The 15,691-nt window shown below is 41.3% G+C and overlaps 1 protein-coding gene across 27 annotated transcripts in view; it reads left to right on the forward strand.

Moving 5' to 3' along the window:
• Positions 1-15,691, forward strand: part of LOC111977567 (dystonin) — a 198,098-nt gene that overhangs the window by 179,932 nt on the left and 2,475 nt on the right. For 11 of the 27 annotated variants that reach the window (XM_024007053.2, XM_024007056.2, XM_024007061.2 and 8 more), the window contains 15 exons: positions 1,962-2,156; positions 2,487-2,615; positions 3,319-3,462; positions 3,898-4,086; positions 4,381-4,516; positions 4,732-4,895; positions 5,034-5,196; positions 5,943-6,097; positions 7,948-8,022; positions 8,132-8,149; positions 9,262-9,366; positions 10,912-11,029; positions 11,455-11,571; positions 13,014-13,207; positions 13,610-13,720. In XM_024007053.2, the coding sequence (XP_023862821.1) occupies positions 1,962-2,156; positions 2,487-2,615; positions 3,319-3,462; positions 3,898-4,086; positions 4,381-4,516; positions 4,732-4,895; positions 5,034-5,196; positions 5,943-6,097; positions 7,948-8,022; positions 8,132-8,149; positions 9,262-9,366; positions 10,912-11,029; positions 11,455-11,571; positions 13,014-13,207; positions 13,610-13,720 (2,013 nt within the window). The remainder of the gene's footprint in view (positions 1-1,961; positions 2,157-2,486; positions 2,616-3,318; positions 3,463-3,897; positions 4,087-4,380; positions 4,517-4,731; positions 4,896-5,033; positions 5,197-5,942; positions 6,098-7,947; positions 8,023-8,131; positions 8,150-9,261; positions 9,367-10,911; positions 11,030-11,454; positions 11,572-13,013; positions 13,208-13,609; positions 13,721-15,691) is intronic. The other 16 variants (XM_070448597.1, XM_024007059.2, XM_024007063.2 and 13 more) reach the window with 10 other exon arrangements.

The raw sequence follows: 15,691 nt of genomic DNA on the forward strand, positions 1-15,691 counted from the left end.
GACCAGGCAAGGAGGGCATTAATCAGAGAGGCAACAAAGAGACCAAAGATAACCCTGAAGGAGCTGCAAAGCTCCACAGCGGAGATTGGAGTATCTGTCCATAGGACCACTTTAAGCTGTATACTCCACATAGCTTGGCTTTACGGAAGAATGGCCAGAAAAAAAGCCATTGCTTAAAGAAAAAAATAAGCAAACATGTTTGGTGTTTGTCAAAAGGCATGTGGGAGACTCCCCAAACATATGGAAGAAGGTACTCTGGTCAGATGAGACTAAAATGGATATTTTTGGCCATCAAGGAAAACGCTATGTCTGGCACAAAACCCAACACCCCGAGAGCACCATCCCCACAGAGAAGCATGGTGGTGGCAGCATCATGCTGTGGGGATGTTTTTCATCGGCACGGACTGGGAAACTGGTCAGAATTGAAGGAATGATGGATGGCGCTAAATACAAGGAAATTCTTGAGGGAAACCTGTTTCACTCTTCCAGAGATTTGAGACTGGGACGGAGGTTCACCTTCCAGCAGGACAATGACCCTAAGCATACTGCTAAAGCAACACTTGAGTGGTTTAAGGGGAAACATTTAAATGTCTTGGAATGGCCTAGTCAAAGCCCAGACCTCAATCCAATTGAGAATCTGTGTTATGACTTAAAGATTGCTGTACACCAGCAGAACCCATCCAATTTGAAGGAGCTGGAGCAGTTTTGCATTGAAGAATGGGCAAAAATCCCAGTGGCTAGACGTGCCAAGCTTATAGAGACTTACCCCAAGAGACTTGCAGCTGTAATTGCTGCAAAAGGTGGCTCTACAAAGTATTGACTTTGGGAGGTGAATAGTTATGCACGCTCAAGTTTTCAGTTTTTTGGTCTTATTTCTTGTTTGTTTCACAATAAAAAATATTTGCATCTTCAAAGTGGTAGGCATGTTGTGTAAATCAAATGATACAACCCCCCAAACATCTATTTTAATTCCAGGTTGTAAGGCAACAATATAGGAAAAATGCCAAGGCGGTAAATACTTTCGCAAGCCACTGTAATCGGTTACATGTAATCAGATTACAGATACTTAAAAAAAATAACTAGATGATTACTTCTTGGATATTTGCAAAACAGTAAATGATGACACCTTTTTGTTTTCTCCATCACATTCAAATCAGCATTGAAAAAAGGTTTAAGTTTAAGTTTGTTCCACCGGAGCGAGTCTGACCACAAATCAGAGACCACTATGATGACACACCAAATACGTTTGATGGATCCTTTTTGTCTTCTAATGCTTCTTAAGGGGAAAGTCATCCAAATGTAACTGAAAGTAAACCAATTACATTACTGAGTTTGGGTAATCCAAAAGTTACGTTACTGATTACAATTTTGGACAGGTAACAAGTAACTGTAACAGATTACATTTAGAAAATAACCTTCCCACCACTGTTCAAATTGGAAGTGCTTTTAGCACAATGTTAGTGTGTTAGCTGGATAGGTTTCAGCCCTGTTGAACTGTATTCATCTTTTTTTTCACAATCAGTGTTGATTTAGGTTATTTTATTTAGGATGACAGCTTAGCCCTGAGGGAAATGGTGCTAGATGACTGTTTGTATAACCTGGTCTAATTTATATTGGCACACGGGTTATTCTAGCAATACTTTCTTGTGATGTGGCAAAAAGCTGTATATTCAGTAATGGATAGATGGAGTTTGTGGTTATTGGGAAACATGATCAGTGTGCGTATGTATGTGTGTCTGTGTGTTTGTTTACATGTTTCTCTGTGTCTGTGTGTTTGTTTATATGTATCTCTGTGTCTGTGTGTTTGTTTACATGTATCTCTGCGTCTGTGTGTTTGTTTACATGTATCTCTGTGCCTGTGTGTTTGTTTACATGTATCTCTGCGTCTGTGTGTTTGTTTACATGTATCTCTGCGTCTGTGTGTCGTGTCTCATTAGTTCTCTCTCTGACGTATCTTCCAGGTGTTCCAGAAGGAGCTGGGGAAGAGGACAGGGAGCGTTGTGGCCCTGAAGCGTTCGGCTAAGGACCTGATTGAGAGCAGCCATGAAGACTCATCCTGGGTCAAAGCTCAGATGCAGGAGCTGAGCGCTCGCTGGGAGACTGTGTGCGCCCGCTCAGTATCTAAACAGACCCGGCTGGAACAGGCATTGTGTCAAGTAGGACTCTCACTATGCCAAACCTCTCTATATCACCTATTCAAATTACATTTGTGGCATTGCAGGACATCTTTTTATTCAGTTTGACAGATGATCAGATCTAACAAAGCTTTGGGGGGTGGTGGATGGGTTAATATAAAAAAAGAGATCTGTTAAACGTCTTAGAAACATCATTCATATGATCATAGCAATCTACTGAGTAGTGCAGTGTGTCTGCTAAAAAAACTATCCTGGAATGCAACCATTAGGACCTGGCTGAGTGCTTCGAGGAATGCTTTTTGGAGACCTGTGTGTTGGTGAACCTCTCTGTCCCCTGTCCTCTGGCTGCAGGCTGAGGAGTTCCACTCTACGGTCCATATCCTGCTGGAGTGGCTGGCCGAGGCTGAGCAGAGCCTTCGTTTCCATGGCACCCTGCCCGACGACGAGGATGCCCTCAGGGCTCTTATCGAGCAGCACAAGGCAAGTGACATTTAACCTGGAACATCGTCATCCTATAGAACAACACAGTGTTTCCCTACAGATTATCTTCCAGGGGTTGCACACTGGTCCCTAAAGCAAAATCCAACAATATCCATAATATAGAATAAAGCTTTTAGATAAAAGCTGACCAAATGTGAAATGCAATATCGGGCCATAGATTAAGAGTTTTTCTGGGCTATTAAAGCCTTGTATACGCTTTAGGGATCAGGCTTGCATAGAACTATTTTCATTCTGAGCAAAATAGTACCTAGCTCAAACATATGGCATTTAAGGCAGTTATTTGCAGAGAATGTGGGTATGTTTCTCCACTCGACTATCTTTATTTTCTGCTGAGGTACTCTCATAATGTAGTGTCGACATTTAAAACACACTTCACTTTGACAGTCTTTACACGTCCATCGCACTTGCCAGTAAAAGTAGAAATGCCATACATGGATTTTACATGGTGGTTTGATATTCCATTCCAACTGCTTCACAATATTGACTTTTCCTCAAGCATGATCTCACTGGATCTAAAATAGTTTCCCCTGACTTCACATATCATTACTTTCTTCATCTCCACTTGATCAGGTATTGAAAGAGGAACAGAGAAACAGAGATACTGGCTGCTAGGTTTCTTTTTTATTTATATTTTGACGCAAACATTGTCGATTGCTAATGGAAACCAACCGTTCTCTTTCAGGAGTTCATGAAGAAGCAGGAGGAGAAGAGAGTAGGCCTGAACAAAGCCACCAGTATGGGGGAGGCTATCTTGACCATCTGCCACCCAGATTCTATCACCACCATCAAACACTGGAACACCATCATTAAAGCCCGGTTCGAGGAGGTCAGTGAACACTTACATGCTTGTTTGCTGTGCGTCATACTGGAGGGTGAGAGATCATAGGCCTATTTCATGGCAAAGCAGTCTGCCATCTCCTTAAATATCACTTGCATAACCTCAATGCTTGCCAGGATGTTTCTTCGCGTTTCTCAGTCATACCGATACAGTACTTTCTCACTTGGCTGTACCTAATCCTAGTTTAAGTGGAAAGCCATGAATGTAAATCTTGTTGTTGGGGGTTCAAATGACTCACTGGGTTGTTCCAATGTCTCAGTGGGTTTGAGCATGGTGCTACTAACACCAGAGTTGTGGGTTTGAATTCGCATGGACCACATGTTACTGAATATATATCACTTTCAATTGTGGTTTGCTTTGGATAAAAGCGTCTGCTAAATTACCAGCTGCATTAAATTGATTATTCATGTTTCTCCATATTAGGTCCAGACGTGGGCACGGCAGCACCAGCAGCGCCTGGCCATGGCCCTCAGTGATCTGCTTGCCACTCAGGAGCTGCTGGAGAGTCTGCTGGGCTGGCTGCAGTGGGCTGAGGCAACACTCAACGAGAAGGACAAGGAGGTCCTGCCTCAGGAGATAGACGAGGTCAAAGCTCTTATTGCTGAACACCAGGTACAGTGTGACCAGGAGCGTGTGTTATCCTCCTTTACTATATGATGTAAAGGAAGCAAATTGTAGAAGGTGGAGTTTGGTGTATTATTTGGTGCTTGGTTGATCAAACATTTCCCATTGCAATACTGTTCAATGCCAGTCTAGTAGTACTAGAGTTGTTATTAGAAGAGTAGCTCCCTCTTTCTAGTAACATGAGTTACTGTATGTGTACTGTGCATGCATGTACATTGCCTTTGAAGTGAATACAGTATACAGTACAAACTGAAAACATGTTGTTTTTGTGTGGCCCTGCAGACATTCATGGAGGAAATGACCAGGAAACAACCAGATGTTGACACGATCACCAAGACACACAAAAGAAAGTCTGCGGGTGGTAGCGAGCCTGCCATCCAGTCCCAAATCCCTGTCCTGGAGAAAGGAAGAGGTGGAAGTATGTACCCTACCAGGGGCCCCCTAAACACCCTGACCTCAGCCATCTGGCCCTGCTCTGATGCACTGCCTGCACCATGACACAACATCCTCATAGCTTACCTCACTCTCTCTGTCCCCGAAATGATATCATTCCTATGTTTTGTCCTGTATGGAACAAAAGTTATACAATGGACAAGCGGTATCACTAAACAGGAGGTTGTTTTTCACTTACAGGAAAGCGTTCTCCCACACAAGCCATGTACCCATCAGCGTCACAGCCTCCCATAGAGACCAAGAACCCCAGGGTCAACCTGTTGGTCAGCAAGTGGCAGCAGGTGTGGCTACTGGCCCTGGACAGGAGGAGGAAACTCAATGATGCCATGGACAGACTTGAGGAGGTACATCTGATCATTTAACGCTATGTTAGCTAAATGTTCATTACTTTATGTTCTTTATGGAGACATTCAGAAATTATCACTATGTGCAATATAATGTATGTCATAGTGTACAATGTATTGTGGTTAATTTTTTTTCAGCTGAAGGAATTTGCCAACTTTGACTTTGATGTGTGGCGGAAGCGCTACATGCGATGGATGAACCATAAGAAGTCACGTGTCATGGACTTCTTCAGACGCATTGACAAGGACCAGGATGGAAAGGTCACCAGACAGGAGTTCATTGAAGGCATCCTCTCCTCCAGTAAGTCTTGTGAGAGGATCCAATCAGGCTTGCAGGTGGTTTGAGTAAAAAAATTATATATATATATATTCAATTAGAAAATACAATTGTGAGGGGGTTGAGGGGAACGATGTCAATATACTTGAAAATGACTAAAACCAAATTGAAACTTTGTAGAAATAATAATGGACCTACATTCATACAGTTTATTGACTGACCAGCTCTCTAATAATCACCTAAATGAATGATAGACAGTCAGGGAGCGTTGAAAAACTATGGATATAGGAAAATGTTTTGCTAATTTTGACAGCGAGGAAATATAACCAATTTGGCCCCCAGCAAAATTACATTTTGCATCTTATCCAGAGCGACTTGCAGAAGCAATTAGGTTTAAGTGCCTTGCTCAAGAGCACATCGACAGATTTTTCACCTAGTCAGCTCGGGGATTCAAACCAACAACCTTTCAATTACTGGCCCAAAGCTCTTAAATGCTAGGCTACCTGACACCCTGACCTGTACCCTTACACCCTTACACCCCTGACCTATACCCTCACATTACAGAGCCAAGCCAAGCTGAGCTGCTTTGGGCTGGCATGGTTACACATTCACCATAGATGTAACTATGCTGGAAAGAACAATGCGAAAATAAAATATCTGAGCCAGCACAGTACGATTCAGTTCAGTATGCTAGTGTGAAAATGCATTGAGTGTCAAGTTTCCCATAAATGAGAGAATTCTTACCCCTGTTTTTTTATTTTACATTCCAGAATTTCCTACCAGTCGGCTGGAGATGAGTGCGGTAGCAGACATATTTGACCGGGATGGTGACGGCTACATCGACTACTATGAGTTTGTGGCTGCCCTTCATCCCAACAAAGAGGCATACAAACCCCTCACAGATGCAGACAAAATTGAAGATGAGGTACTACTGTATATGTGTTGACATATAACTCAGAACGTAAATCAGGGTTCCCCCAACGGGCGGCCTGCAGTTGGTTTTATTTGGCCCCCCAAGTTTTCTGAGCAAAAACATTGTTTCATTGTTGGACATAAAAGACTGTAAAAACACCAGTTCCAAAGTATTCCCACGCGTAATAGAGAGACACGTGATTGTATACAAATGCAAGCACGGTTTGAAATGATTATGTTTTAGTCAAATATTATAACTCAGCACAAAAAGAAACGTCCCTTTTTCAGGACCCTGTCTTTCAAAGATAATTCGTAAAAATCCAAATAACTTCACAGATCTTCATTGTCAAGGGTTTAAACACGGTTTCCCATGCTTGTTCAATGAACCATAAACAATTAATGAACATACACCTGTGGAACGGTCCTTAAGACACTAACAGCTTACAGACGGTAGGCAATTAAGGTCACAGTTATGAAAACTTAGGACACTAAAGAGGCCTTTCTACTGACTCTGAAAAACACCAAAAGAAAGATGCTCAGGTTCCCTGCTCATTTGCGTGAACGTGCCTTACGCATGCTGCATGGAGGCATGAGGGCTGCGGATGTGGCCAGGGCAATGAATTGCAATGTACGTACTGTGAGACGCCTAAGACAGCGCTACAGGGAGACAGGACGGACAGCTGATCGACCTCGCCGCAGTTGCAGACCACGTGTAACAACACCTCCACAGGATCGGTACATCCGAACATCACACTTGCGGGACAGGTACAGGATGGCAACAACAACTGCCCGAGTTACACCAGGAACGCACAATCCCTCCATCAGTGCTCAGACTGTCCGCAATAGGCTGAGAGAGGCTGGACTGAGGGCTTGTAGGCCTGTTGTAAGGCAGGTCCTCACCAGACATCACCGGCAACAACAACTATGGGCACAAACCCACCGTCGCTGGACCAGACAGGATTGGCAAAAAGTGCTCTTCACTGACAAGTCAGGGTTTTGTCTCACCAGGGATGATGGTCGGATTTGGAGGGGGATGGTCCGTCATGGTCTGGGGTGGACTTAGCTTGTCATTGCAGGCAATCTCAACGCTGCGCGTTACAGGGAAGACATCCTCCTCCCTCATGTGGTACCTTTCCTTCAGGCTCATCCTGACATGACCCTCTAGCATGACAATGCCACCAGCCATACTGCTCGTTCTGTGTGTGATTTCCTGCAAGACAGGAATGTCAGTGTTCTGCCATGGCCAGCGTAGAGCCCGGATCTCAATCCCATTGAGCACGTCTGGGACCTGTTGGATCAGAGGGTCAGGGCTAGGGCCATTCCCCCCCAGAAATGTCCGAGAACTTGCAGATGCCTTGGTGGAAGAGTAACATCTCATAGCAAGAACTGGCAAATCTGGTGCAGTCCATGAGGAGGAGATGCACTGCAGTACTTAATGCAGATGGTGGCCACACCAGATACTGACTGTTACTGTTACTTTTGATTTTGACCCACCCCTTTGTTCAGGGACACATTATTCCATTTCTGTTAGTCACATGTCTGTGGAACTTGTTCAGTTTATGTCTCAGTTGTTGAATCTTGTTATGTTCATACAAATATTTACACATGTTAAGTTTGCTGAAAATAAATGCAGTTGACAGTGAGAGGACGTTTCTTTTTTTGCTGAGTTTATATTTTTGCGGTCAATTTGCAGCCTACAAATTATTTGTAATTATGTTCCGGTCTCCCGACCATCCGCTCAAGAAAAAATCAGTCCACAGCTGAATCTAGTTGATGATCGCTGCCGTAAATCATTGGAACATTATGTATTACCTTCCCGCAATATAAATGATGTCTAAATAATGCTGTTTTTTTCTTTTGTAGGTTACACGCCAAGTGGCAAAATGCAAGTGTCCTAAACGATTCCAAGTTGAGCAAATTGGTGCCAACAAATACAGGGTAAGAGGATTTTGTGTATACTCTATACGTTACCTTAAGTGTTCAGTGAAACATGTGCTTTATGAAAAACTAATTTGTAACTTTTTTTCATTGTCCCTTCCACGACCAGTTCTACCTTGGAAACCAGGTACATATGACAGGCTCAGGCCGCTCTTTGTTGTTATCTATGATGTGGTGCTGTGCCTAATCAACCCCTCCTCTCTTTTTTGTTGACCCTGTTTCTTTTCCAATTGTCTGAAAGCAATAATTCTTTCAGACATTTCCATTCACTTGAAAAGGCTCACTTTTAATTTGTTTATTAGTCTATGATAATAATAATAATAGCTATGTGGGTAGTTCCACCGGCATAAGTAGTTGGGATATTGGATTGGGTCTGGCTGGCTGGCGTGGGAAAGCAGCTGGTGCCTATAACTGGTGCAGGTGGAGGACCATTGATGTAGTAGCCCGCTAGGAATGACTGTGCAATAAAATGATCCCCTTTTGGGTCATGGTCTTTCTTCAGCTCATGCCAAGAATTAAATGGCCACAGTGTCATAAAATGCATCTTTGTGTATATATAACCTGTACTGGTTGATTGTGCAGATAAAAATAGTGGCAGTAATGCTCTTATTTAGATAGGAAATAACATTGAGCTTGTGATCATTTCTAAAACTAAAAATCAGCATGTAAGGCAGTCAAGTGTTATAATGCTTTGAAGTCCAATGCTGATTCAATTATTCCCTCTTATTTGTAGTTGCTTTTGAGTTTCCAATAAGAAATAATAGGTTTTCCAAGTTTTTACCCCTTCATGTGCTTTAATTTAACCGTTGGGCAGTTTGGGATTTAGAATGCTTCTAATGTGTGGTTGTCTGTTGCTTCTCTTTTATTTCCTGGGATTGATTTGTCTCAATAATGGCTGACATGACTTTGTATAACAGCTTTTTTTGTTCAACAAACATTAACTGCTTTTCCTTTAAAGATGTGCGAACACCTTTCCATTGTTAGGAAATTATCTTGCTTGATTTTATTTTATTGAGTTCAAATGGGCAAAGAAATGCATGTTGTAATACAGGATACATAACTCATATAAAATGAATGGTCCATTCACTTTCTGAAGCTTGATGGCTGTTTGTTGAGGAGAATGAATAGGGGTATATAGGGGAAACATATACAGCATGTATTTGTAAGATTATGTGTGTCTTCTTCACCAGTTTGTATTTGTTTATTACTCAAAATCAACTTAAACAATTCTTTTGACAGTTTGGTCTGGTTCACTGCTTACATGATGATGAGATAATAGCAAACAGGGACAGTCAAAATCTAACCCCCCACCTACACGTTGCGGTTTTGGAAAGCTGTATTCTGGTAAATGGGCATTCTTAAGCCATTTGTTGTGACTATTTTTATTCTCCAGATCATTTTCCAATTCTATTCATCACTTTTACTGTACTTGATCACAAAATTCACCAGTGTCATTCAATCATTATGGGAATCACATAGTGCAAAGTTTGAATTTAAATGAAATTGTTACAATAGGCACCTAACTGGAGGCTCATCAATGTGTGGTCATGTTTGATTGTTTACACCGTGGTTGACTAGAGAGATGATACGATGCCATCCCCCATGTTGTTCCTCATTGGAGCTTAGCTGCATTGGTTCCTCCATCAATGTCAATGCATCCTCTATGAATATGGTGGTTTGTACTGTAGTGATAGAAAGTGCAACTGTTCACGTTGTTGGTGTGCAGGAGATTTTGTCAGTTTTGTCTGTTTGTGCTATTGATTGTGCTATGATGTGACAATGTTTGATGGAAAGCATGAGGCCATGATTGTTGTGTTGTCAAATCTGCTAACCCCATGGCCATATCCAACTGGCTGGCTTCTCCTGCAAATCCTCATCTTATGACGCTTGGCTGTTTGTTCACCCTCCATATCAGGCTTGTTTGAAAGCTTTGCAAGTTACATGCAAACATCCCATAGTAAAGTCGAAAATAACAAAAATATCCCAAAAGAAGGTAAGGATAGACTGCAACACTATAGTGCTCCCTAGTGGTTGAGTATCATCTCTTCAGTCTAATGCTCTTTATATTATACAGCCTGTTATAGGAGTTTCCAGTTTAAAATGTGAAAAAAATTATTAGATGAGAAAATAAGTAAACATTCCAATATTAAATTATAATATTGATTAATGAAAATATTGCAACCCTTTGTGACAAATTATTAACTTACTAATTATTACATTTACTTGCAACCTTAATCATAATGGATATATAACATTGTCATAACAATGATATTGACCTCAGATGCCCAAACCAGTCAAAATACCAGTTGTTATATCATGATTATGACAGATGTATGTAGGCTACGATAAGCCTGTTGACAGGTGGTATCAAGTAAAGCGTTACCCATTTCACCACAATTACAAATCAACGTATCCCAATTTCACAAGTCACACACCAATCCCACATTGTTGACAATGATGAATGCACTAATACATTCTGAGAAGGTTAAACCAGTTGGATTGACCCTTCATTTGTGTCTATGAGAATGAAACCTTGATGTTGTTGCTTTGTGTCTCAATCAATGGGCTTGGCTGAGCAACAAAAGAAAGAAACCAGACAGCAAAACCATCTCCTCTCATCTAGTGATTAAGTGAAATCCATTTTAGTTAAGTCATATTTCATATGTATAACTAGTCGTTGTACTCTACAAGTCAGAAAATGCAATGTAATCAGGCAATCAGGAACCAACTAATAGAAGGATAAACTTCCTCCTAACAATCTCCAAATTGTAGCATCTGCTAGTTTCTGGTGTTGCACAGCTTCAAGTCTTGTCCAGTGTTGTTGATGCAGAGTAGTGCTCAGTGACTCCCGCCTCATCTTCCTCTCTGTCCTCCCTACTCCCTCTGCAGTTCGGAGACTCCCAACAGCTGCGTCTGGTGCGGATCCTGCGGAGCACTGTGATGGTGCGCGTTGGTGGAGGCTGGATGGCACTGGATGAGTTCCTTGTAAAGAACGACCCGTGTCGAGGTAAGGCACCAGACAGGACAGGGTAAACTTGATAAAATGTCATTAATTTTAAGAAAGGCAAATCTCTGGATTCGGTTTCACTCGTGTGTCACTTATGTTTTAATTGTCTATTTTTAGATAGCGGTGCTACAGCTGATTCAGTATTTATTACCATATGATTTGATGTTGTGTAATGGTTTTCACTCTGATTAAATGATATGGCTGGATAAGGCTGAATGTGGCATGTAGAGTCTAAGTCTGAGTGTGTCTGAGTGTGTGTCTGAGTGTGTGTCTGAGTGTGTGTCTGAGTGTGTGTCTGAGTGTATGTTGCTACTCAATTGCTTACAATATCAGATCCTACTGCCATGCAGTAAGTTCCTCTATATGTGTTTCAATTTTCCTGCTAAAAAATGCCTTCCTACTGCTTCCTACGCCTTCCTCTCCAGTTCATCACCACGGGAGTAAAATGTTGCGCTCGGAATCAAACTCTTCAATTACTCAGTCTCCTATAGGTTGGCAACAAATCTCACACTTTCTCACCTTGCTCCATGAACCCCCCAGTGGTATGTGTGTCTGCATCACCGTATGTGTGCGGGTGTTAATGTGTAGGTGTGTGTACAAAACGGGTGTGTTGGAGTGCTCATTGTTAATGGCGTTCCCATAAAGCGACTCCACTCACACTCTCCTGTTATCCAGCAGTCTGTGGGTCTTCATGCATGCCGTCATTTTCTCCGAGTCACATCACCTACTTCTGAATCTCTCTTTACTTACTGACCTCCAGGCTAACACCAGTTCTCTCTCTCTCTATCGCTGTCTCTCTCTCTATCGCTGTCTCTCTCTCTATCGCTCTATTGCTCTCTATCGCTGTCTATCGCTGTCTCTCTGTCGCTCTCTCTCTATCGCTCTCTCTATTGCTCTCTCTTTCTATCGCTCTCTTTATCGCTGTCTCTCTCTTTATCGCTGTCTCTCTCGCTCTATCGCTCTCTCTCTCTCTATCACTCTCTCTCTCTCGATCGTTCTCTCTCTATCGCTCTCTTTCTCTATCTCTCTCTCTCTCTCTCTTATCGCTCTCTCTATCGTTCTCTTTCTCTCTCTCTCTATCGCTCTCTCTCTCCTCTCTCTCTCTCTCTCCTCTCTCTCTCTCTCTATAATCGCTGTCTCTCTTTCTCGTATTCGCGCTCTCTCTCTCTATATCGCTGTCTCTCGTTCTATATCGCTGTCTCTCTTTCTCTATCGCTCTCTCTCTATCTATTGCTGTCTCTCTCTCTATTGCTGTCTCTCTCTATCGCTGTCTCTCTCTATCTATCTATCTATCTATCTTTCTATCTATCTATCTATCTATCTAAAAAGCAGCCAGTGGCTTTGTGCACCTTTTCTTTTTGCAGTGCCGCTGACAATCACTGGGTTTCCCAGCAATTTACTATTCCCACCCAAAGGCTATGCTGGGGAGAAATAGTTACTTATAGGTATATGGCTGATGTTCTAAGCCACTGGAATTCATCATCAATTTTTTGGGGTGACCATAGATTCTTCTACTCTGGTAGAGATTAATTGGAGAGCAAAGTCAGCTAATATGTATCTTTATTTTGTTTTGTTTTGCGAGGTTGGGGTGATGGAGGCGTTTATTGATTTGTATGTGCAGAGTGAGTCTGTTGTACTGTACATTAAGCACTCTGTCCATATGAATCTCTATCGGTTAAGAATGTCCTTTTCACAGCACTTCCTATTGGGACTGTTTGTTTTCAGTGAGTTTGCCAGTGTGGCTAAGTGATGTGAAACTGCATGTCCTTCATTCACACTCATTTATTTGCACAATAGTCCAATCACAAATAGTATAAACAACAACCTGTATTCATTTCAAATGGTCTGCTGTTTCTAAAAGCAGGTACTCATCATACATTTACTCACTCCACTGAAATGAATTAGGTTCACCTTACTTATAATCAATCATACACCAACAACCATGCATATGTCTTACTGTATGTTGTCATATTTTACCCCCCAGCCAAAGGCAGGACAAACATGGAGCTGCGAGAAAAGTTCATTGTCCCAGAGGGCACCACTCAGGTGATGGCAAGCTTCCGGTATAGAGGTCGTAGGTCGCGACCGTCGTCACGGGCTGCCTCTCCCAACAGGTCAAACTCTAGCCATAGCTGTCCTGCCCAGCATAATAACCCAGCCTTGCCCAGCACACCCAAGGTAAGAGACGCCCACAATCTGGGTAGCAGCTTTTGACTACATACTCCTTCTTCCACAGCAAATACATTTATTAACTTCACTGACAATAGAGCAAAATTGGCTAATGACTTGAATTTAATGACCATAGGAAGCTAGTTGTATTTGAACAATTTCTACCGAAATGGTGTGTGTTGGTTTGTCTGCCATTCCCCACATGCTCCCAACCATATCTATTGTTTGTCATTTGTCTATTTTATCATTTGTTTATATATGTTGTTTTTTGTTGTCTGATATATTTTGACCATTCCTTTCTTTTGTCATATATCATAGCTCTTCATTTAGTCTACCTGTACTCCTTTTAGTTATTGATTTCTCCATCTGAATCCCTGTGTTTGTGTGTTTGACTTGCCATTATTCCCCCAGACTCCCCAACACATAACTCGCAATTATGATAAACCCTGGCTGACAAACAGCAAACCCTCCACTCCTCTTAAATCATCAGACTCCTTTGAGAGCCAAGGTTCATCCTCTGAGGTATAGTGAATCAACAGGGTCTGGAACGCTCCAGAGCTCTGAACCTAACAACTGCTGCCTCCTACTATACCATCTAACTGAATTGTATAGTGTCTGAGTAAAAGGAAAAATGAAATAAAGTCGATTTTTACACTAATAACTACTTAGATAGCCCTACCCCTTCCCCTTGGCCCTAACTTCACAATCATTGAATATCTAAAGCATGGCCAACCAAATATTGGTAACGGCAGATAAAGAAGACATTTTCTAAAGATCGACAACATTTTCATCCGTTCGACAGGAGTGGATTTATTTCTTCTTTATCTTTCTTTATTGCTACAAATGATGATGGGAACTGTGTTTTTGTGAATAAATTATTAACTGTGAATAAATTATGATTGCCGAGTACTTTTGTAGGTATGTGGGGCACGTGATGTCATCACATAGCTATAAGTTCCACTCCACATTTAAAGATGCACTATGAAGAAATCGCTCCGCCATTTCCTGGTTACTAAAATTCTAATAGTTCGCCTAATTTCAGGTTCTGTCACAAAACAAGCAAGTATAGTGTAGAGAGTCATTTTACCATTTAAACTGCTGTGAAATAGATTTTCCATAACCAAAAATATTGTATTTTCAGTTGTTTGAAGCTGGTGAACAAAACCGAAAGTAAAAGACACAAAAACTAAACTTATGATCGGGAAGCATAGAAATAGCGCACACAGAACAGATCATGCAAGACATTCTTTCAATGATAACGACAGCTCTATAAAAAAAATGGCACATTGCAGCTTTAATTCTAAATGCCTAGCCTACTGCTTGCAAAATAAATAAAAAATAACTATAAAAATAATGTTTTTCCTGAGTTTCAAGAATACCTGAATTGCTTCACCTTGCTTTTCTGATTGGCTGACAAGTTTTACCATCCAATTATTTCAAATCTGCAGGAGTGCAAGTTTCACCATGGCACGGACTAACCTAGGCAGCCGTGGCGATATGTTAGGCACATGAGAATTATTAGAATGTGGCAAATATGACTAATTTATTGCATTCTATCAGGAAACAGATAGGTTGAAAGGCATACAGTTGTCGCCAATGTATTAAAGCACAGTTTGCCTAAATGGGTAATGGAAACAATTCAACCACTACATTTTTATTCCACACTGTAGGTTCTTGCGATTTTGTGACGCCATTCCAATCAGCAGTTTTTATCGACTCAAGATAGTTAAATGGAAATTCACCCTAGCAGGCAATTGTTGCATCTATTTTCTATGCAAACTTTCTAATGTCGAAAAAAAATCACTGGACAAGTTAATGGAAACATAGCTATTGACGGTCAATCAATTATCCCATGTCAGCTAACATTTTATAGTTTGCTAGGTAAGTTAGTCTAGTCAGCTATCTTAACCTTGTAGTAATCATGGTCAAATTACTGACCAGGCACCCAAGGCACGTGCCCAAGGGCCCTGACTTCCAGGGGGCCCTCATTGATTTTGTTAGTCACTCTCACTCAGATATCATATCAACATGACATAAGTACTTTACACCACTAGCCATGACTTATGTAAAAAATACTTTAAATTACTACTTAAGTCGTTTTTGTGTATATCTGTACTTACTATTGATATTTTTGACAACTTTTACTTTTACTTCACTACATTCCAAAACAAAATAATGTACTTTCTACTCCATATGTTATTCCTGACACCCAACAGTACTCATTACATTTTGAATGCTTAGCAGGACAGGAAAATGGTCCAATTCATGCACTTATCAAGAGAACATGCCTGGTCATCCCTACTCTCTCTGATCTGGCAGACTCACTACACACAAATGCTTCATTTGTAAATGGAGTGTGCCCCTGGCTATTCATTAATAAATAAAAACAAGAAAATTGTGCCATCTGGTTTGCTTAATATAAGCAATTTGAAATGATTATACTTTTACTTTTGATACTTAAGTATATTTTTGCAATTACATTTAATGTTGATA

Source organism: Salvelinus sp. IW2-2015, linkage group LG18 (genome assembly GCF_002910315.2).
Source record: "Salvelinus sp. IW2-2015 linkage group LG18, ASM291031v2, whole genome shotgun sequence".
Taxonomy (NCBI): Eukaryota; Metazoa; Chordata; class Actinopteri; order Salmoniformes; family Salmonidae; genus Salvelinus; species Salvelinus sp. IW2-2015.